This window comes from Polyergus mexicanus, unplaced genomic scaffold (genome assembly GCF_030449975.1).
Source record: "Polyergus mexicanus isolate NDT 795.1 unplaced genomic scaffold, iyPolMexi1.0 SCAF_6, whole genome shotgun sequence".
NCBI lineage: Eukaryota > Metazoa > Arthropoda > Insecta > Hymenoptera > Formicidae > Polyergus > Polyergus mexicanus.
The window spans coordinates 5887427-5911544 of NW_027223326.1; the positions used below are offsets into that span (position 1 = coordinate 5887427).

Sequence of the window (24118 nt, forward strand, 5' to 3'; positions counted from 1 at the left end):
TTATACATGTCATATAATGAAAAGAGAGAGAACTGGGGATCTATTACGGTTCTCGGATTGGATGAAAATGACGAAAGTGAGTGATTCGCCCAATTACAGTTGATCTGACCTCGTGAAAATACGAGATAATTCGCATGAGCGGCCTCGACACGAAATTTCATGTGAAAAGGTGAAATCAAGCAACAGTTACGAAAAATGGATAACGTAATGATTGTGATGTTTATGCAAAATCGGGAAAATATGATGCTGACGATACGAAGAAGATTACGGGATGTCTCAGATCCATTTGCGATACCGGAAAGCGAATTTCAAAGTCTTTATAGGTGAGAGACTGAAAATAATTTGTTCAGATTACATTTAAAAATTAATTACAAATTATATAAGAAATATTAAATTATCTTTTAAATAATTATTGTAATTACAATATATCTACAATGAATAAGCTATATTTGCAAAATTACTGAAATTAAATAATACAACTCTTCATTTTATAATAATGTATGTATTATACTTACTAATATTCTTTTGTTTGTACTATTATAACGCAAATGACTCCTTGCAAAATCGGAATTATCTTTCATATAATTTAATATAATTTTTTTCTGTTTATCTGTTACATTCATGTTTAATTTCTTTTCTTTTCTGTTGATAGCCCGACGAATGGTTAAATATTTGCCACTTGAAGCCAATATCAAATGAAAGCGTGAAAATGTGAGATTACTAGACCGGAAGTGTCTAGTGATCTCGCTGTTTCACTCGACACACCTGTAATTGGGTGAACAAAGTCATATGAGATGGGAATGTGAAAAGTGAGTAAACAAACTCAAGAACCATACTAGGCCCCTTGTTATCCTGACTTTGTGTTTTTACAAAAAACAGTTGAAAACGAAAATTAAGAGCAAGAAATCACTAAAAAAAGATAAATCTGCATAAAAGAGAGTCCTCCTTGTATCTCCTTGACCTTGACATATATTGTCAAGGTCATTGTCCTGAGTGATCTTCAAAAGGTTTTAGCTGTCAGTCGTTACTCATTAAAGTTATTAATAAAAAAATTTTAAGGGGATCTAAGGCTTGTCTGTTTTACCGACCAAAACAATTATTATTTTGCACACCGAAATCTTTTTTTTAGTTGAATAGAATAATAAATCCTTTTCCATGATTTAAGTACACATCGAAACAAAGATGAGACTTTACGAGTTTATGTTAAAAACGGAAAAAAACTAAAAAATTACAGTTTTTTTATCGGCTTCTGGCGTCAGGTCGGAACAAAATACTTATATTATAACCCAGTAAGCAATTTGATAACAAATTGTTGCCAAATTGGCATCAAATTCGCTCAAAACTTGGTAACAAATCCAGTGCCATCTGTGTCCGCATTAAGCTTGTGTTTTGGTGACAAAGCTTGTTGACATAACCTGACAGCAAATTGACGGCAAAAACCGAGCAAAGCTTGACATGATTTGACGTCAAATTGATGGCAAAAATCGAGCAAGATCTGCGCAAGACAATCTGATAGCAGATTGTCAGCAAAAACCGAACAAATTCTGCAGTTTTTGGCCATTCATATAAAAGTATATATTTAAATAGATTTAAAGCCTTAACCCTAAGTCACAAAATGATGATAAGTTTTGGTCATAAAATGACCATTAGATAATTAGACATTATATAAAATCATATATTAATATGTTAAAACATATAGGTAAATTCAAATAACTTAATTTATAAAATTGAAGATCTTTTTGGACAGAAATTGTTTGAATAAGTGAAAATCGAACAATTATCTGTCCGATTTGCAAAAAATCAATTCAATATCTGAATTTCCTGTATAAGAATTGTGTCAAAAATTGAACTGATAGAAATATATATATTATAATATTATTAGCATTTTGTAGGCTTTATATACACTCGTGACAAGAATTTGAATACGGGTATAGATAATGAATAACGCGCCGCATAGCGATAAGCGACTGAACTATTTTATAATACTTTATAAAATAAGCTGCAGATTTTGTTCGGTTTTTGCTGCCAATTTGCCATCAGATTGCGCACTCTAGATCCTGCTCAGTTCTTGCCGACAATCTGATGTCAATCATGTCAGCAAGCTTTGCTCGGTTTCTGCCGCCAATTTGCTGTGTAGTTATGTTAGCAAGCTTTGCTTGATTCTTGCCGGCAATCTGCTAGCTTAATCGGTAATAACAACTCTTGTACCAAATTTGTAGCCTTTTTGCTGACAATAATTTGTAGCAAGCACTTGGCAATATCTGTTAGAACAGACCTGGCTGACTGGGAATATATAAAAATTTTACAATGTGTACGTGCAAAATAGGATACCTCTCTGCTCGAAAATGCATCAAGGAATATAGGTGAACGTGTAGAAACGTGTTTAGAAGCCTAGTAAAAAAGATTATTGTCTGCAAAAATTTCGTGCATATGGTGTGTGCGAGATAGAGGCTCAAGAGTAAAACAAAGCAGTAGATTAGTTGCGTGATGTCACGATAGGCAGAGCTGCAATCTTACATGACAAGGACAAACATAATCATACCATTTTTGTCTCTTTCGTGCGTGGAGAGTAATATACATGTACGCACTAACATTATTGCAGTATCTTTTCTCTCTCGATCATAAGCTCTGTCTCTTTCTAATCGCTCGCTCGCTACCTATTACGTATCGCGTATCGCTTCATGCTTTTCGCATATTCACTTACGCGTTCACTCGCGCTTCTCTCTCTCTCTCTCTCTCTCTCTCTCTCTCTGCCGTTCTCTCCGTTCATTATTGTATTCTTTTATTCCCATTATTAAATTCTTTCATTTACTCAACTTTTATTCTTTCCATTCTCATCTCCTTACACATGAAAATAAATAAATTTATTTATTTATTTTTATTTTATAAAGCATAAATGAGATATGATACAACAATAAGTTATTTTCTTTTTCTATTTAACTATAATTAAATACAACACATGTACATACAAAAATACACATAATTAATTACTTTTTCTATTTATAATACACAATATCTCATTTATATTCTATAAAATAAAGATGAATAAATTAATAATTAAACTAATAATTATTATTATATAGGAAGACGAGAATAAAAAGAATAAAAGTCGAATAAATAAGAGAATATACTAATGGAAAAGAAAGAATACAATAAAAAGAACGAGCAAAGAAAGAGAGAGAGAGAGAGAGAGAGAGAGAGAGAGAGAGAGAGCAGCGTGAATGAATGTGTAAACGAATGTGCGAGGAGTATGATATATATATATATATATATATATATATATATGTATATATACCCAGCAAGCAAAATGATGCAAAGTTTGCAGCAAACCCGAGCATGCCTTTACAGCAAAATTGTAACAAGGTGTGTCCGGAAAAATCTTAGCTTTTGCTGGCAAGGCTTGTCGCAATAGTGTGATGCACATTTTACGCAAATAATAGAGCAAACCTTGCCGTGCACGGCATGACAGCAAATTTGTCGCAAGAACAGGACAAACCTTGCTGTGCACGGGATGACAGCAAATTTGTGGCAAGAACAGGACAAACCTTGCTGTGCACGGGATGGCAGCAAATTTGTGGCAAGAATAGGGCAAACCTTGCCGTGTACGGCATGATAACAAATTTATGGCAAGAATAGAGCAAACCTTGCCGTGCACGGGATGACAGCAAATTTGTGACAAGAATAGGGCAAACCTTGCCGTGTACGGCATGATAGCAAATTTGTGATCATTCTCTGTATAGGATGATTCAGAAACTCTGAGGAACGATAAATCTCGCAGAGAAGAATATTTTTTGTGAAGCAATCCCTCATGTTTTCTGGCGCGTCGTTTAAGAATATGCGACCGAGCAGACAAGAGTCTTAGATGGCATTTATTATAATTATGAGATGATGATAATATATGAATAATTGAAAATGAATTTATAATATAATGAATATATGAATTTTATATATATATATATATATTTACATTTTAAGTAAACAATAAACGAATGATTTAAACTTTTTTAGACATTCATCTGTCCGATTTAAGAGAGACAATCAGTCCAATATCTTAATTCCCTATGTTTGGGATTGTATCAGTAATTGAATTGATAGAAATATATATATATATATATATATATAATTATATTTTTAATCTTCTTTCAGTTGCTTTTTGCAAGCTTTATATACTTCTCATGACTAAAAATCAAATACGAAATGGATGTATATAGCGCGTCGCATAACGATGAACAAACGAACTATCGGCTGAATACTATATTTTTGTAAAGTTTGTAATAAAGTAAAGTTGTAAATTTGCTGTCATGCCATGCATGGCAAGGTTTGCTCTGTTATTTGCGTGAATTTTGCATCTCGTTGTGCCAGAGTATACTTTGTTCTGTTCTTTTCGTAAATATGTTATCATATTGTGTACAATAAGGTTTGCTCTGTTCTTGTCGTAAATTTGCTATTATAGCGTGTATAACAAAATTTGCTATTAATTGATGTAAAGTTTGTGTTACACCGTGAATAGCATCATACGTGTTCTTCTTCGCGTAAAATTTACGAGCAAGCCTTTTTCTATTATTTACAGCATCGTGAGACAAAAAATTTTGCCGTCAATTTGCTTCAAACTATTTGACAAACCAAAACAAGACAAATGTTTGCTAGACAATTATTGTCAAAATTAAAGCATACCTTGTCGCAAAGCTTTGGCAAAACGTGATTTTAACATTCTTGGCTATCTGGGTATATATATACATATAATCTTTATGACAGTTTATTATTATTCATAGTTATATTTAGTAATATATATAAATGAGAAAAGAAAATTTGATATATTTTATCCTCTTATGTTACTAAACATTTGCATATTTGTATAAGCTTGCCTATATTTATAAAAAATAAACTTTTTTTAAAGCAAAAATTTAGAAATTTAATTTTTGTCGTAGAATATTTATGAATAATAGTTTTATATATCGAATTAATTTTAATCAATATGAAAATAATTTTTTTATTCGGTTAGAGAATATTCGTTTATAAAGATGCGTATTTGTTTTTATTGTTACGCGATATTTGTAGCATGCATGTATGTAAGTATGTATGTATGTATATATCGGGGAATAAGTCGACTGTACCATGCACACACACATGCAGGCAGGCACACGCGATCATATCAGTGCGCGGCAGATACTCAATCGCGCGTGTTGTGTACATACGCGTAACAAGAGATTACCGCAAAAGTACGCTCAACTGTTATAACGCGTTATAACGCGTTGAATTTAAAAAACGAGTGTTATGTTTTTGTAGTGTGGTTTTAATAGTGTGTCCCCCCACATACTGGGACGAAAATATAACTTTCGAGAGACGCTTGCCCGCAGACATTTCTTAAAAAAAATAAGGTTAGTAAAAAAAAGTTAGTATATTTATATACCATAATTTTAGAAGGAATTGTTTTAATGTATACTATATACTAATATGTTATAGATATTATTTAATTTTATTTCCATGCAGTCTACTCAAAAATATAAATATGATAATATAATATAATATTATGTAAAAATAATATAATATTCCAAATTTCTTTTTTTTAAATTATATCTTTAAAGCAATTCCTAAATAGAAAAGAACATAAAGATTTTTATATAAAAAATTGTAATATAAAATTGATCTTCTAATGGAATTTAGAATAACTGTATACACATAAATATATACATGATGCATATATGATGCACATAGTATTTAATACTCACATAGTATTTTTATTATAAATAAATGGATACATATGGGCAAAAAAAGAAAAAGGAAGAGTAAAACGGCTGTGAAACGATGTATCGATAGATAATTCACATCAGTCACTAGACATTAGTGAGCATAAAGTATTGCTACAGAAAAAGATATAACTATTTCCTTTTTTTTCTTACTTTTAGCACTTGTACAGATACTTGCTCAATTACACTCATATCTTTTTTCTCTCTTTGTCCATTCTTCTCTGTCCATCTCTTTTTTATCCGAGCATACTATATGTGTGTTATGTATTATCTACATGTGTATTATCTACATGTGTATATGTTTGTGTATATGTTTGTGTATATGTAATAGTAACTTCAAATTTATTAAAATATAATTAATCTTTTGCTTATTTGTATATTTCACTGAAAATTGATTATATTTATTTTGCAATAATAGTTGTGTCACAGTAATTAGCCAGAGGCGATCAATTCGTGAGTTAGTTCTTGAAAGAAATATAATATTTCCCACCAAATGCGTTTTGCATGTGCGCTTTGGTTAAAGAATGTATCCCAGAAGCGATCAATTCGTGAACTGGTTGCCGAAAGAAATATTTCCCACCAAAAACGTTTTGCATGTACGCTTTGGTTGAAGAATGTATCCCAGAAGCGATCAATTCGTGAACTGGTTGTCGAAAGAAATATTTCCCACCAAAAACGTTTTGCATGTACGCTTTGGTTGAAGAATGTATCCCAGAAGCGATCAATTCGTGAACTGGTTGTCGAAAGAAATATTTCTCACCAAAAACATTTTACATATATGTTTTAGTTGAAGAATGTATCCCAGAAGCGATCAATTCGTGAACTGGTTGTCGAAAGAAATATTTCCCACCAAAAACGGTTTGTATGTGCGCTCTGCCTATTAAAAAAATAACATTTTATTCTAGAGGATTTTTAATCGTGAACTAGTTGTTTTAAGAAATATTTCACACTAGATGCGATTTGAATGTGTGCTCTGATTATTAAAAAAATAACATTTTGTCCCAGAGGCGATTTTTATTCGTGTGCTGGTTGGTTTCAAAAATATTTTATTCCAGAAGCGGTTTGCATGTGCGCTCTGGTTATTAAAGAAATATTTTATCCCAGAGGTGATTTTTATTTGTATGCTGGTTGGTTTAAAAAATATTTCATATTATATGTGGTTTGTGTATGAACATTCTGGATATTAAAAAACAGTTATTCCAGAAGAAAGTTAAAGAAACTTCCGTTTTTGAAAGATTAAGTGCGCAATATCTGGTATTTCTTCATCTGATTGCAACCTATACATAATAATAAAAGCTTACAAATTATTGGAAGGAATTATTATTGTAATTCCTGGCGATGTATTTTCTCTTTTTTTTAATGTCACCAAGTTTCGTGTATATAATAGTCTATTAGGCTGTGTATATGGTATACAAGTTGGTAGCTAAAGAGAGAAAATATATACATTTTCGTTATTAGAAGGCAATCCTTATGAAAAAATACTCCAAGGATGTAAAGATCTTTATATACTCGAGTATGAGGAAACGGTTTCGTAATATTATAGAAAGCAATAAAGTGTTGCCTTTTTCAAAATGATAAATTATGATTAAAAAAATTTACCCTGATACTCGTAACAATATTGGCCAGAAAAAAAATGCCTCAATCTCGTTTGGAAATTATAATTGCAGATATAAAAATAATAAATAAAATATTTTGGTTGCGTTCTCACGAAAATTGCCGATGAAAGAGCTCTTTCTATATTATAAATATCCAAAATATTGTAAAAATATATTATTCTGTTGCGATCGAGACAAACAAAATTTATTGAAATACAAGAAATACAAGAAAAATCGTTAATAATCTATCTGAAGTTGAAGCAGTATCATCACTTCGTAGTATCGTAGTCCTGATTCGATCCTTTAAATTTAATATTTCTCTACACAATTGTGCCGCTTCTTTTTCGTAAGTAAAAATAATGAAAATATTTTTATATTTACTTTCAGTGAAATGGTACAATATTTTAAGACTCTTGATTTACTGCTAATTATTACCGTAAATCTATTATGAAATTATAACTTCAGAAGTGAAAAATCCTCTAAAATTCTTCACATGCTACTTATTTTTGATAAAATAAACTAGTGAAGTATGGAGGAGGAGGGTCTTCAAAGGACTTCTTTTCTGATCTTTCAATTAGTATAAAATTGCAAATTGTAATCAATTGCCATAAGGTTTATTTTAATTGAAAACATTGGTCGCATTTAGATTCAATTATATTGTCATTTATTATAAATAAGAACCTATAAGGAATTCTTTACATGTTTCTTCAAAATATCAAATGTTATTCTCCTTTTTAATGTCATAATTTAACATGTCCGCAGTGATAATCATAAGCCTTAAAAAATGTTATAAATTTGCAAGTTCCTGATGATTATTTTTAATTAAAAAAAATTTTTTTTTAGAAATTGTGTTCATTTAAAAATTCCCATCATGCCAAAAAGTATACAATATTTATCAAAAAGACGAAAAAATCAATTGATAAATCGTGAAATATATAGTAACAGATATTCAAATACATTAGAATTAGAATACATTAGAAACATTTCGACTAATAGAGTTAAAGAAATCATTACTTCTGATAATACAGAAAAATTTAATAACACACTTAGTACCAGTACTTACACAATGTCCCAAAATGAAAACAAATGCAATGAATTATCAATAGAAGCGCGGTATAATGAAAAAAGCGACAATATATTACAATGCAACATTCCTACATTAACAGATATAGACTCAGATACAGATTCAGATACAGATATAGATATAGATACAGATACAGATACAGATACATTAACAGATTGTCATTCTATTAATACTGATACTTTGTGGCAAGATTTATAAACATTAATTATAGAACATAATATTTCACATTATACTGCAAACAAATTATTGAAAATTCTTAGAAAACACGGTAATACAAATTTACCTTGTGACGTAAGGAGTTTAGTTAACACACCACGAAACGTGTCTGTAAAAATTAAGGTAATAGGCGATGGCCATTATGCACATTTTGGTATTTCCACTCTCGAGCGATCTATAAAAGTATATTCCGAATTTATAACAGAAAATAAAATTAAATTAAACATCAATATTGATGGTTTACCTATCTCTAAAAATTCCGGTAGTCAGTTTTGGCCCATAATGGCATCCATTGAAGGAATAAATGTTTATACATCACCATTTATAATTGGCATGTATCACGGTATGCGTAAACCAAGTAATCCTAATGAATTTCTTACGGATTTTGTTAATGATTTCCTCCTACTTAATCGAAATGGTATAACTATTTCCAATAAAAAATATATAGTTTTTCGCAATGCAATCTTGTGTGATGTTCCGGCTAGATCTTTTATAACATGTACTAAAGGCCATACAGGATACTTCGCATGTTCAAGATGTGTTCAAGAAGGCGATTTTGTACATAATCGAGTAATTTATTCAGAAACCCATAATGCTTTACGTACGAATGACACATTTAAAAAACGTGCACACATTGAACATCACACAGATGATTCTATTTTAGAAAACCTTTCTATTGGCATGGTGTCTCAAATTCCACTTGACTATATGCATCTTGTTTGCCTTGGTGTTATGAAAAGATTATTACAAATATGGTTAAAAAGAAATAAAAATATACGATTATCAATAGACAATGTCCATAAAATTTCCAATCATTTAATATCAATGAAGCCTTACATTCCAATTGAGTTTGCAAGAAAACCTAGAGGTTTATACGATGTCGATAAATGGAAGGCCACCGAATTTCGTCAATTTTTACTGTATACTGGAATTGTCATTATGAAATTAATATTATCTCCGATGTTGTACAATCACTTTCTTTGCCTTAGTGTTGTTATAAGGATTTTAATAAATCCGTATCTATGTGTGAAGTTCAATGCTTATGCTAATTCCTTATTATTATGGTTTGTTTCTCACTATGGAGAACTTTATGATGAGAAATATCTTTTGTATAACGTCCATAATATTCTTCATCTTGCTAATGATGTACAAACTTTTGGTTCCTTAGATAATTTCAGTTGTTTCAAGTACAAAAACTATATGCAAAAAATAAAAAAGAAACTACATAAATGTGGAAAACCTTTGCAGGAATTGTCCAATCGTATATCTGAAGAATTACAACTTCCGATTCATAAATGTTCATAAAGCAATATCCAATTGCTGTTTATAAAAAAAATGAAATTTCTTATTTAGAGTTTGATAGTTTTAAAATTTCAAGAAAGAAATTCGATAACTGCGCGTTACTTGATGATAATTCTGTTATTTATGTTTTAAATATATTGCAAGATAACCGCGTATTATCTATCCGTGCACAACGTCTTTTACATCCACAATCTTTTTTACAGTTCCGTGTAATACGAAAAAGTTATGTATATTTTTGATAACTAGCAGTACTATTTCAGATATTATAAAAGTTCCAGCAACGCGAATAAAACGAAAATGTTTTAAATTAAAACAATATAACGAAGTTGATTCTTCTGTCGTGATACCGCTTTTACACGCCAATAATTAAATTGACGATAAATAGAGGCACATTGATTTCTTTACCTTTTTAATGTCGGAATAGTTATATAAAAAATGATTAAATAATATATGTATTGCCTAAATCTTAGTTTTTATAAGATAAATACTGTAAAAATGGCAAAATCTATGGGGATTTTAAAAAAATTGAAGAATAACAAAAATTAGAAAGGTGAGCATAATATTAAAAAATAGAAATGCTTTATACACAATTAATTGCATGTATTTTAACATAGTTAAGAAATTTAATTTAGAAATTACTGTTAATGAATATAGCAAAGTCGGAATGCTTGGTGATTCTAAACATTGTATATAAATTATTATAATATACATATGTTTCGACCAGACTAATTTATATGGTGCATGCTCATTAGTTCATTATTGAATTTAAAATAAGAAATTGTATTTAAAAAAACGAAGTAAAAGAGGAGCAATGTAAACAAAGACATAGATATTGCGACTTTGATCACATTGGTTCTGCTTTGCTTCGTTTCAATTTTTTGGCAGATTTTTTTTCATAAGACTGTTTAAATATTGATCTTTATATCTTTAAGGCATATTCCAAAAACTAAACTATATTCTTGTTTTATACAATGGATTTATAGAATAGAATAGAGTTTGATAGAAGAAAAATAAATAAAAACTACGCGGTTGTGAAATTCCTATCGGATTGTACTTATTCTGAAATTCCAACGCTGTGGCTTATGCAAGAAGGAAATACTCAGGAATGCTGGTGGCCACCTCATACTGTAAATACTCCTTTATTGATAACAAATTATACATCTCCGAATTATGAAACATGGGATCGCTACGAAATCGAAATAATAAAATATTGTAGTAAGTATTTATGTTTCATATGTCATCTATATGATTCATAATATGTACATAATAGTGACTTATAAATATATATGTTCTAATATTAAAAAATTATTTTTCTATTTTACATAAAATACAATTCAGAGTATTATAATTATAATTGTTGTTTTTGTTTGTGCTGTATTTATATTGTTATTTTTATATCATATATATATTTATGTTACTAAAAATAAGATAAAACATATATATATATATATATATATATATTTGTCAGAAGTGGAATAAATAATGAAAATTATAATGAAATTTATGTAATTAAAAACTAACATTTTCAGTTATTTTTAAAATTTTGTTTTTAAGAAGCATTTTTGTTATGATCGTAATGGTTTGTATAAGAAATTTAAATATTAAACTGCTCATTATAGCATGTCTGGAATCGGCAAGAAAAAGTGCAACAGATGCCACATATAATACAACGGATGAAGAAAGATTGGGGCGAGGAAAGAGGCAGCATATACCATACCATCGATTCAGCAGTGATGAAGATGAGTCCCATGAAGAGGAAAAAAAGAAGAAAATGAGGAGCATGTAGAATATAAACATATTTTAGCATAAATATTAATATATACAAGATATTACAATACTATCTTATTATTTTTATAGTTTCTTTTACTCATTTGCATTCGGTTTTTGCTCAGTAAAAATGTTGAAACAACGATAGTTTGAGAGTTACAAGCGATAAAAAAGGACTTTTCATGAACTAAACTGTATCAAACTAATTGGAATAAAATTACATTTTTCATTAAATTAGATAGACTTTAGTTTAATAAAATCGTGGTGAAGTGATACTTACTTATAAAGATATATTGAAGATTAGGAAGTTGCCAAGAAATATAATTCCCTTTAACATTTTCATGAAGGAAAAATCATCCAAATTAATCAAATAATTGATCCTTAAAAAAATACGGTAGTCTATAATTACTCAAATTTCAACAACTTAAGTTTATTGTTTTGTATGGTAATATTGAAACAGAATAAGATAAGCAAAAAAAGTGAAATTGATTGTAACAAATGTTATTATAACTTTTTATTTTTCTCTTCAAAATTTCTGTTTTGTGTAAAATTTCAATATTATAAATTTCTTCCTCCCTACATTATTAAATCTGATTGGTATTTACTGTGTATTAATTTTATGTAATATTTACCATGACTTTTAAATCAAACTTCTGGATATTTTTTACAGAGAAACAATCATATTCTGCTATTCCTGCTGCACCTGAAAATTTTTCCTTGAGCTATGAACGTTCTAATGAAGATACAAATACGAATATATATGATATACATCCAAATGTGTTGGATTTCGGGTTGAGTGGAATCAGCGTGAATGATTTCCGCGAGAAGCAAGACTGTAGTTTATTAACTTTCAGAAGCAATATACGATATAAGCGATATACTACAAAAGAACGACACGAGCTAATAAAGATACGAGCGAACTGTTCGGCGGTCGCGATACGACAGGGATGAGAGACATGTCTTCTCGCGCGATTACTTCTAAACTACTGTTGACATCTGACAACAGGAATTAAGATTAGACTAATCGTTTGGAAAAGGCGCCAATTCAAATCGAAGCAGAATAAACATGCTATTTGACAAAATGAAATGCGCTCAGAGCACGGTATATGTCATTATCATATATAATATCGCAGGTAGCAAAAGTAGTCTTTTTGATGTCATATTGACCTAATTTGACGTCAAAATAACGTCAAAATGACTACTTTTGTTACCTGGTATATAAATTGTATTATTAATTATATTATCGATTACAATCACTATACATTTTAGAAATTTGTTATATATTTCTAATTTTTATAATTATATTTTTAGATAAAGAAAATTTGGTACCGGGACAAAGCCAGTAGCTGGAGTTATCAAATGTACCGGTTATAATAAAAGGTATAAAAATTTGATTTAATAACAATTAATTATATAACTATATAATACATTTTTTTAAATATATTTTAGAGTATAATCCACCAGTTCACAAGAATTCAACAATACGAAAATGCAAGGTAAAAAATTAGTTTACATTATTTATACGTAATATACAAGTAATATCATCATTATATTTGCTTGATATATTGTTCATTATGTTGCAGAGAGCATGAGTATATTATTACGGATGCAGGTGGCGTCAAACCTCAAATTGAAAGATTTAAAACAGCGTATAATCAACATAGAAGATTTGTTAAAACAGAGAACACCAATGGTTCCAGAAAGCGATAACTTAATCGCACACTTCTTGCCTCTTGATTTTGTGGAAATGATTAGAGAATTGGACTCGAAATTAAAATCATGTGATGAAGCTGTCACGCAATTTGTAAGTAAAGATAAATGTGTATATACAGGGTGTTCCGGAACAAACTTCCGTCCGTAAAGTGACGTATTCCTGATACAATTCTAAGACGATTTTTCTTTTACCAAAATTTGAATTGAAGCGTAATTTTTGAGTTATAAGCAAAAATAGTTAGCAAATCACGCGTCGAGTACAGAAGCGAGGCAGGAGCGGCGCGGCGCGCCGCGAGCCAGCTGACCGTCCGATGTGTGATTACCACCGCTAACTATTTCTTATAACATAAAATTGTGCTTTAAAAATAAAATTTTGGTAAAGAAGAAAATGTCTTAGAATTACGTCAGGAATACAAAGATGAAGATATGTTTTTTCGATATACAAAAATGGATGTTCCCACATTTTACGAATTACTGCAATTAGTAGGTTCGTTCTTACAGAAAAGAAGTATCAGAACCTCAATATGTCTAGAACAACTCTGCAATAACTCTGAGGTAAAGATATATATGTTTTAAAGTTATATATATATATATTTCATGAACGGAGTTTTCGAAAATTAATCAATTAACTTTGTTACAGATATTTAGCAACAGAAGATCAGATGTTATCTGTGGCTTTAGCTCCTACAGAGTAGGAGAGTCCACCGCTCATATGATTGTTAAGGAAACATGCTCTGTTATAGCAGATGTTCTGATGTCAATTTATATGAAACATCCCACAAAAGAAGAATGGACAAAAATCAGCAGTAATTTTTTAGAATTATGGAATTTGCCAAATTGTGTTGGAGCAATCGATGGCAAGCACATAATGATTTGGGCACCTCCAAACTCTGGCTCAATGTATTTTAATTATAAGAAGATTTTCAGTTTTGTGCTGATGGCTGCTTGTGATACTCAATATAAGTTTATGCTGTTCGACGTTGGTTAGGTTAGGTTAGGTTAGGTGCGTATGGCAAGCCGGGCAGGACGGGCTCGTGAGGCGTGGTGGAGCCAACCGTCCTAGGAGAAGGAAAACCAAAATCAAACCACTTTCTTTGTTACAGATATGACGGACACAAAGAAGAAGACGATCACCTTGGGATCGGATACCAAGGACCGGCACAGGGGGGGGGTATTGTCCTAGACTCCCCTGGGTCGTCATCCGACGATGGGCTACCGGCTGTGTTGCCGACGAGCATGGCCGGCGAAAGAGCTACCGCCGCGTTTGAAGAGACGGACGATGGGAGCATCGTGGAGGTGGAGATGGAGGACATCCCGCAGAATGGGAAGCCTCCATCTCCAAAAACAAAGACCGCCACACCACCAAGAGGCGGTGAGAAGGAGAAGTCGCCGGTGGTAGTTCTCGACCGTCTGCCCTTTGACCTCCATGGGGTTGGGGAAATGACCGAGGACGATTTCTATCGGTCAGATAATAACCTCGGCTTTGGGGATTTCATTGGCCCTTACTACGAAGGTAAGGGCAAATGGACTTCCTCGAGCCAGGGAAGGAGGTCGAGCGAGCCAACCTCCGGATCCAAGGGGACCAGCGCTCCGAGGACCAGGAGGACGAGGACGGGGACACAACCGATCAGGAGCACGAGGGGGATCAGAGTTGGAGCCACCCGGGAGAGATTCCGCTCCCCCCAGTGGTCAAGTTCCAGCCCGGAACCGGAGGTGGTCCGCAGTAGGAGCCCCTCCCCCGTGAGACCGGGGGATCTGGAAAAAGCCGCTGCGGCCAAGAGGACGAGAGGAAGACCACCAACTACTGGTGAGTACGTTGGTAGGGCGAAGGCGCTAGAGCGTATGGCGGCGGCGAAAGAGCGGGAGCTGAGGGTTCTCGAGGAGGAGCGGTCCCTGCAGCCAGGGTACGTTCCACCCGAGACCCAAGGCACCCGCTCGCTACGTCCCGAGCATGAGGTAGCCGATCAGGTGAGGGACCTCTCGGCCCTCGAGATTGAGCGACGCGCGCGCGAGTCCCTTGGGGAACTGGAGCGGATGGTGTACGTCTCCAGGAACCTCAAGGGGACTTTCAAGCGCGGCATGCGTCTCGCCGCGGTGCGGGTTAAGGCGTACTGCGCGGAGCTCCTTAGCCGGACAAGGACCGGCGAGGACTCGCAGGTGGGCCTCCTCTGCTCAGCCAACGAGTGGCTGAGGAAGAGACTGTCTGCCTGCGAGAAGGATGTTGCTGCGCTGAGGGAGGAGGTTTTGGTCCTTAGGAGAGGCCAGGTGCCGCACCTCAAGGCGACTTCCCCGGACGGGAAGAGTCCCTCGCCGAAAGTCTTGAGGACCCTGCGGCTCTCGGAGGCGATCGGCGACGGCGGCCCCGGCCGGGGCTCCCCGCTGGGGGAGGGGCTCGCCGGCGGAGAACCCGCAAGGGACCTCTCTTCCGGCGGGCTCCCCCCCTGCGGGGGGGCCCCTCTCAGGAGGATAGGGCTAGCTTCTCGGAGTCGGCGTTGGGGGTTCCTGCGCGCGGACAGGCTCGCAGGGCCTTCGGGGACTCCCCGGAGTTCTTCGTCTCCGTTCCCCTCGTTTGGGGGGAGAGGGGGACGGACATTGACGGGGTAATGGCCACAGGGGGGTCGGAACCCCTCTCTGTGGCCCGAGTTGAGGCCCTTTTGGCCGAGGGCCTCAGAGGCGCTGAGGAGCGCCTGGAGGAGCGTCTCCTATCCGCGATGGAGCGGATGAGAGACGGTGAGGGGACCGGCAACAAGTTCGGAGGGGGGCGGTAGGGCTGTGGCTGCGGCCACCTCTGCTAAGCCCCTCCCGGCCCAACGGCCCGAGAAGGGCAGGTCCCGGAAGGGAGGTGGGAGGAAGGCCGCAGCCCCTCCTGCCAACCCCGACCGGGCCCAGCGTGCACGCCTTGTGGCGCTTCCTCCCGCGCAAGCGGGGGAGACGTGGGTGCAGGTGGTGCGGAAGAGGGGGGGGGTGGACGCGGGGCCCGCAAAGGTCCCGCCTTACCTCAACCCCCTCCCCCGGAGCCTGGTGGGTTTTCCGTCAAAGAGAGGAGAGAGGCGGTCCCCACATAGGCCGCAACGTCCGGGAGGGCGAGGGTGCGGAAGCCCCGGCCTCTGGGGCTGGCAGCAGTTCTGCTGTCGGCACCAAAGGGTGCGGGGCTCTCCGTCGACGCGGCAATGGCCAAGACCCGGGAGTATATAGATCTCCCGGGATTGGGCATTGTCGACTCGCGCGTTCGGAAGGCCGTGAATGGGGGGACTCTAATAGAGATCCCCAGGCCGGTCAGGGCCCGGGCGGGAGATCCCGAGCGTCCCACATCCGGTGAATTGGCGGACAGGCTCGCCGAGACCCTGCGTAGGGTTTTGAAGTGGACAGGAGCCCGGGTTCCAGCTCGGTAACCCTTGGGGAGGTGCGGCAGGCTCTTATGGCTCTCGGGGGGGCTGACGGATGGGGGCTTCCTGACCGGTGAGATTCGGAGGTTCTCATCCGGCCCGGGGACCATTTGGGTGCGGGCACCCGTGACCTTCGTTCAAAGATTGGCGGTTGCCGGGAGGGTCCGCGTGGGGTGGTCGTGGGCACAGGTGGAGGTGCTCCGCGCTCACCCTCTGCGATGCTTCCGCTGCCTGGCGATTGGCCACGTCAGGCAGCATTGCACGGGAGGGGAGGATCGGTCCGGGTGGTGTTACATGTGTGGCACACCCGGACATCCTGCTGCTCGGTGCACGGCGGAATCCCCCAGGTGCGGGGGGATTCCGCTCTGTGCGGAACTGGGGAAACCGTCGTGCCACCGTATGGGGGCAAGGGGATGTACCCCTCTCCATACCGGGAGGGAAAAAAGGGGGGGACCCTCTGTTTCGCAGGGGGTCCCGGACCAGTCGCAGGAGGCTGACCCGCCCGTCGCGTCGGAAGCGACGGGTCCCCTTCCTAAAGAAGGGGATGATATCTCGGGGGATGGGGGGAGAGGCCATGGATTAGCCCCCGTGGGTTAGCCCCTCCAGGACTCTCTTCACCCCCTTTTAGGAAGTGCGTCGTCTGTAGGCGCCATTTTCCGTGGATCACAGAGGTAGGCTTATGTAGGCTGGTTGGGCACCGGAATTTTATGTGCAAACAGGTACCCGGTACCCAACCTCTGTAAGCGGTCTAATGTGGCCGCGTAGGGGGGAGTTTTTTAGCGGGTGCGAGTCCCGCACACGCCCCGGAACCGGTCCGGGGTACGGTGCTTAATGCATTTTTCTCTTCCTATCGCAAAAAAAAAGGTGCGTATGGCAATGAAAGTGATGGTGGAATCTTCTCCAGATCAAACTTTGGACAATCTCTATACGGAGGTACGCTCAATATACCTGGAGGCACTGCTCGTCTATCAGGAAGTGACAAGGAAGTATCCTATTATTTTGTTGGAGATGAAGCATTTCAAATGTCTACATATGATGCGATCTTATCCAGGGAGATCTTTAAATGAGCAAAAGAGGATTTTTAATTATCGACTATCCCGGGCCAGAAAAACAATTGAAAATACATTTGGAATCTTTGCAGCCAGGTGGAGGATATTTCGAAGAACAATATATGCTAATCCAGATGTTGCTAACCGATTGGTGCTAGCAACAATGTACTTGCATAATATTTTAAAAATTAAAAATGATGGAAAAGCCCCGCTGCAGCCAAGATATTGTCCTCCCCAATTTGCAGACAGAGAAATAGAAGGAGATTTAATAGAAGGAGAGTGGAGACAACAGTCACAAGATAACTATATAAGACCTATAAGAAATGCAGGAGCACATCGAGCTTCTAGAGAAGCATATGCAATGCGTAATACTCTTTTGTCATACTTCATGACAGTAGCTGGGGAAGTTCCTTGGCAATATGAATATATACATCGAGGACAACATTACGAAGTACCTTAAAATTTACAATTGTATCGTTTTCCGTACATTTTTATGTGATGACTAATTGTATTATATTCTGCAGTAAGACACAACAGTATAAAAAATATTGTAAATCTATTTATTATTTTTATATGTAAAAAATAAAATTGTTCTTTTATTAGAAACCAAATAAACTTTTATTTATAATAAACTACAATGTAATTAAAATTAATTATCCATTGTAATACTATAAATTATGTAATTAAATAACAAAACAATGTAATTAAAATAAGTTATCCATTCTGATATTAAATATAAAAAAATTAAAATTGAAATTAAATATATTAAATAAAATATATATGTAATAATATATAATATGAAACAAAATTAACATCATAAGTAAAATAAATAAAAACTATATGAAAATTAAGGAGAATGCGTGAATATAAATTATAACTTAACTTACATTTATTTGGATTTAGGAAAATATAGCAACTCCATAAATTTTCGTTTTAACTCAGTTTTGTATGGTTCTGCTGTCATTTGAAGCTCCGCTGTGACGAGTTTTCCAATGAGAACATCTGGATCGTTCTCGTTTACCGGTTTCCTCCGGGAACACACTTCAGCTATCATTGAATTTAATGTGTTATTCATCTGATGGAATGCTGTTTCCACTGGGTCAATACACCGCTTTTTAAAAGTCCTTTGCTGGTTCCCCGAAAAGCAAGAAGTTGGTAGACTGACTTTAACTGATCCCTCTGTCTCCGAAACAGATGTTTGGGTCAAAAAAGATGTCGATGGCTGGAATTTTGAAATTCGTAAGTTTTACATTTTTTTAGAATCAATTAATAATACGATTTAAAATTACTCACCAATGAAGTTTTTTCAGTTGTTGCAAGTGGTGTACGGTGTAGCAACGGCGAGAGTGACTGTAACTGGAAAATTAAAAACATCGATTAAATGTATATAAATATTATTTTGTATATTTCTCCTGTTGATTCAAAATTATACTCACATTATAATCTTGTTCCAAATAAATAGTAGGCTGATTTTTATGAATCGACATGTTTGGCAATGTGTTGCATATTTCTTTCGACATCGATGTATGCAGTGACTGCTGGCCGGATATTGAAGTTGATGTCTTGTGAGTAAAATGAGTTTTTATAACATATGTATTTCTCAAATAAGATAATATTGGTAAGAAAAAAGAAGTCGCACAATAGAATTGTCATTGGTGGACATTTCATAGTCATCCTGAAGAATTGTTGAATGTGTAACGTTCCGCTTTCGCGAGACGGGCTAGGATAGCTTGGTCGGGATCCTGGGCTCGAGAAAGCAATATCGAGATACGAACGCACAGTTATGTAATTGTAACGAAGAGATTTATTGTGCTAGAGTGTATTTGTGAGATACAATGAGTGGGTGAGTGTACGAGCTATTAATGTGCGTACTCGTATGCATAAAATATGTGTGAGATCGCTGAAATACAAATGATACGCAGGGGCGTGTGTGTACGTGGAATGTGAGCGTGTAAGTCTGTATTATACAATGAGTGGGTGTGTGTATGTACACGGATGGCGTGTGGTTAATTCGAATGCGGGCGGTACTGCATATAATGCGCCGCAGTTAATCTCCGACCGTTTTCGAGACTCGAATTATCGATTATATATCGCACGGCGCGGATTCGCGAGGTGCCGCTAGCTATCGGGCCGCGGATCGTGCGGGCGGTAATTTCGGTAACCCCGGTGGGCGGTCCCTTGTCGCGTAGGGGATGATGGTATCGATTCCTGCGCGTTGATCGGTGTCGCGGTAAGGATGCAGGTCGTCCCTCGGCGTGGGACTTAGCGCTCCGTACCGATGGCGAGTTCGGCGTGTCGATGGCGGTCGGCCGTGAATCTCGCAATGCGCGCAGATTTTACTAACGTCGGTTTAGCGGAGTCGCGATGTGGATTCACTCGAATCCAGGAGCATGGTGGCTGACGAGTACACTCGTCCGTGGCGGAGAACTCCCCTCCACGTGAATGCTACCGGTACACGCAGGCAGTCGGGAATCTGCGAGCTGCCGAGAACGCTCGGCAGGGTCGAGTACGCCCGATCCCGTTTTGCCTCTAACAATAATTTGGAAGCATTGCTCGTTCGAGATATCGCGAATTCTCGGCGGAGGCTGGGTACGCCCAACCCCGTTTTCTCTCTCGTAGGAGCTTTTTACGGATCTAGGATATTCTCTAGGCGTCTTACTGACTCTGGCGGATCGGAAGATCTGGTCTCGATAGACAAAAAACGCGTCCTATTTATACGGTTATTCGGCGCGCGCATCTGCGTAATTTGCCTATTGTTCTAACGGTGTTTTCGTCATAGAACCGGCGCGCGCGACCTGGGTGTTTTCGGTATCGGTCGGTTGGTATCCGAGTGCGTCGCCGGCTCTTGACGGTTACGTGCGCTTAACGGCGGTTCGATGTTTACGCGCTTTGTCTATCGTTCAAAAAATGGGCGCTCAGCGCCTCTGCATTTTGCCCGATCGGTGTTCGTCGGGCGGTGGACTTCCGGCGGATCGGCGGCCGGGTAATCAAGAAGGGTAACGCTGGGGTGCATCGTTATAAATGTTGGGTTTTCAACGAAGTTCCACTGACATTGCTTGGCTCGGATAGCTTTGTAAAATTGATATCAGAAAAACTTTTGAAATGATAAATCGTTGTTGAATATGTTGAATTGTTTGAATTTATCAACAGAACTATGATCATTTGAAGAAATAAATGAAACAAATCCTCTTTGAGGTATATGCCTTGCCAAGAAAGTAAGGCTCTCATATAACATCCATTTTTGTTTGGTAGGCTTTCCGGCTCCACTCCTTGTCTCTTGCTCTCGCAGTTGCCTTTCCTTGCTAAAGCGTTGGCGGAAACGTATCCATCGATTCTTGCATTCTGCAACTATATCATACACAAACAACTATAATCATGTAATACACATAAAACTTAGTAGAATGCGATAATTAAAGATTAGAGACTGAAAAGAAGGGTTGTTTCTGAGACTGTCTCAAGTTAACGGTTCAAGTTTGCTTACGTGTAATGTTTAGAGCAGTGGCAATTTCTCTCCATGCATTCTCTTTCATTGTCGTATCCTTATAATTCTCTGCACTTTTATCATAAAGATATGGACGAGAATGAACCATATCTATTAACAATTCATCACCAAATTTTACATATTTATTAACTGAGTTTTAATGATTAAATACGTCCAGACCATCATCACACTCTTCCTCTTCTGTATTTTCGAAACGATTCGAATAATCACAATGATCGAACATATTTACTGCTTGTAATAAAATAGAGCTTGTAAAACGTATATGGCATGTATATACACGCGCTAAAAGTTCGTAAATACAACCTCAAAAATTCGAACGCTGTGATTGGTTGGCAACAGGCAATAGTCATAGAATTTCCAACGTGATGGAAATTCTGTGTCTATTTCTTGTGTCACGGTCTATTCTGCATTGGTGCAAGATTTCTGGTATATTGGAATTCTTTGTTCCTATTCCCTATGTTTATTTCCTGTTCCTATTGCCTGTTGCCTAGCATTGTGCAAAGGCCTTAAGAAGCAGAGAATTAAAATAAATATGAAAAATGGTAAAGTGTATCTTAAAAAACTGCACATGAAACTATGATAATGGTTTTAGAACGGATAGTAAATCTAGTCATGTGGTCGACGTAGTTAGATAAACAAGAACAGGTCTGAGAAGCAACAACTCTCGCAATCCCACATTTCTGGCCGTCAATCAGCAGAGCCGTGCGCGTTCCAGTATGGTATATAGTTCAGTGACCGAGGACATGAACTAATTGATTGTTTTATCATGCCACCAAAAGCAATCGTACAAAAAACGCTGGGATGGCCACTCTTAGGCCGGTATTCATAGTCAGTTCTTATTTCAAAACCGTCTTAAGTAATATCTTAAGATGCTAATACGGCTCTGTGATTGGTTTAGGGTTTAGGACATCTTAAGATTGTGCTTAAGACGGTCTTAAAGCGGGGAGCACACACTTTTGCATAAGCGCATAATCATAAGCATAAGGAATTTGATTGGTCAATTTCCTTATGCATAAGGAAATGGACCAATCAATTACTTTATGCTTATTATTATGCGTTTATGCAAAAGTGTGTGCTCCCCGCTTAAATATAAGAACTATAGACATAGGCCAGTATTCATAGTCAGTTCTTATATTCATATTTAAGATCGTCTTAAGCACAATCTTAAGATGTTCTAAACCAATCACAAAGTCGTATTAGCATCTTAAGACATTACTTAAGACGGTCTTGAAATAAGAACTGACTATGAATACCGGCCTAAGTCTATCCATAGATATAGTATATCTAGACTGAATGTTGATGAGTGGGAGCCGAGGTGTACGTAGAAAAGGACATACTCTGTTTCGTGCGGGATCGTCCCGATTGCGCACATTACCGATCGAACACGACAATATTTCCCGATCGGACACAGACCCGATCGGACACAGGCCCGATCGGACACAGGCTCGATCGGACACAGACCCAATCGGACACCATCTCGATCGGACACAATATATCAGAAATATATAGGTTTGGGTTAGGGGTTAGGTTATATCTTCCGGAAGTGGAGCCCTCTCGTAGGGGGAGGGGGAGCGGAACATACTGCCTGCACGCATATACATTTTAATGCGCAGTAAGGTTCCATATAGGTTTACAACTTTCCACGCGAAGCGAGGTTCAACGCAAACCTATGTGTCTAGTTTTTCGATAGTGGAGCCCTCCCATAGGGGGGGGGCGAAACCCACTGTGTCCACGCATACATTTTCCCATCCACACAATGATGGACCTAGCTTTGCGATGAGGACTGTGTCCGATCGGAACTGTGTCCGATTGCAACCATATGTGTCCAATCGGAATTGTGTCCGATTAGGTCTGTGTCCGATCGAGCCTGTGTCCGATCGGGACTGTGTCCGACCGAGCCTGTATCCGATTGGGTTTGTGTCCGATTGGGAAATATTGTCCGATCAGTAATGTGCGCAATCGAGACTCACTCTTTCGTGCTCCTTGCGTTCTCTCTCGCTTGCACGTAGCATGACGAAAGAGAGCGCTATTCTCTGTGGGAGCGAGAGAGAACGCAGCGAGCACGAAACAGAGTATGTCTATGCAATCATTTCATTGGTTGAATAAGATGTTAAGACGACCCAAGACCATACTTAAGACGATCTTAAATATAAGAACGAACTATGAATACCGGCCTACGTGCATCTTTACCCCCACTCCTTAAATAAAGGCAAACGCTCGGTCTAGATATAAGCGGGGAGCACACACTTTTGCATAAACGCATAATCATAAACATAAGGAATTTGATTGGTCAATTTTCTTATACATAAGGAAATGGACCAGTCAAATTCCTTATGCTTATGATTATGCGCTTATACAAAAGTGTGTGTTCTCCGTTATATTATGTCTATGACTACGTTTACACGTCATCCCTAATCGGGTTTAATAACATCCGTAGTTTCAAGACTGGCCAATCACATTCATTCCATTCTTTAGAGGAATAGCTGTGATTGGCCAGATTTATAACTATGGATGTTATTAAACTCGATTTAAGCGGCGTCTACAATAGAGATTTTAGACTAAGTCTTAAGAAATTGACAAATCACAGTCGAGTATTCTTCTCATACTTGACTGTGATTGGTCAATTTCTTAAGGTTTAGAGCTTAAAATCTCTATTATAGACGCCGTATAAGGGTGCCGTGTAACAGAGCTCTATGATAAGAACTGACTATAAGCTTTGTTAACACGGCACCCTTAATCGGGTTTAATAACATCCGT

The 24118-nt window shown here is 37.4% G+C and overlaps 2 protein-coding genes, 1 long non-coding RNA gene and 1 pseudogene across 3 annotated transcripts; 3 read left to right on the forward strand and 1 right to left on the reverse strand.

The window, feature by feature from the left end:
- The first annotated feature begins 8191 nt into the window (after positions 1-8191).
- LOC138934335 (uncharacterized) lies at positions 8192-10314 on the forward strand (annotated as a pseudogene).
- Positions 10315-10836: 522 nt separating this feature from the next.
- LOC138934084 (uncharacterized) lies at positions 10837-13627 on the forward strand. Its single transcript, XR_011447088.1, has 5 exons — positions 10837-11159; positions 11564-11726; positions 12382-12813; positions 13023-13207; positions 13295-13627. It is a non-coding gene; the product is annotated as an uncharacterized lncRNA (long non-coding RNA).
- A 912-nt stretch (positions 13628-14539) lies between these two features.
- On the forward strand, positions 14540-18388 carry LOC138934061 (uncharacterized). The gene is made up of 2 exons (XM_070297460.1): positions 14540-15231; positions 17715-18388. Exons 1-2 carry the CDS (start codon positions 14661-14663, stop codon positions 18317-18319), a joined length of 1176 nt encoding a protein of 391 aa, XP_070153561.1. The 5' UTR covers positions 14540-14660; the 3' UTR covers positions 18320-18388.
- Positions 18389-18748: 360 nt separating this feature from the next.
- Positions 18749-21389, reverse strand: LOC138934336 (uncharacterized). The gene is made up of 7 exons (XM_070297959.1): positions 21341-21389; positions 21047-21207; positions 20883-20958; positions 19503-19551; positions 19366-19431; positions 19153-19183; positions 18749-19081 (listed from the first exon to the last, which is right to left on the reverse strand). The coding sequence occupies exons 1-7, from the start codon at positions 21387-21389 to the stop codon at positions 18749-18751; spliced, it is 765 nt and encodes a 254-aa protein (XP_070154060.1).
- Between the last annotated feature and the right edge of the window lie 2729 nt (positions 21390-24118).

Excerpts from the sequence above, each read along its gene's own strand:
- LOC138934061 (XM_070297460.1), top strand. The coding sequence starts at position 14,661 with ATGGCCGGCGAAAGAGCTACCGCCGCGTTTGAAGAGACGGACGATGGG. Across the intron at positions 15,232-17,714 it reads AGGAAGACCACCAACTACTG|ATCAAACTTTGGACAATCTC; the intron begins GTGAGTACGTTG and ends AATCTTCTCCAG.
- LOC138934336 (XM_070297959.1), bottom strand. The coding sequence starts at position 21,389 with ATGAAAGAGAATGCATGGAGAGAAATTGCCACTGCTCTAAACATTACA. Across the intron at positions 21,208-21,340 it reads CACTGCTCTAAACATTACAC|TTGCAGAATGCAAGAATCGA; the intron begins GTAAGCAAACTT and ends TGTATGATATAG. Across the intron at positions 20,959-21,046 it reads CAAGGCATATACCTCAAAGA|AAAAGTTTTTCTGATATCAA; the intron begins GGATTTGTTTCA and ends ATTTATCATTTC.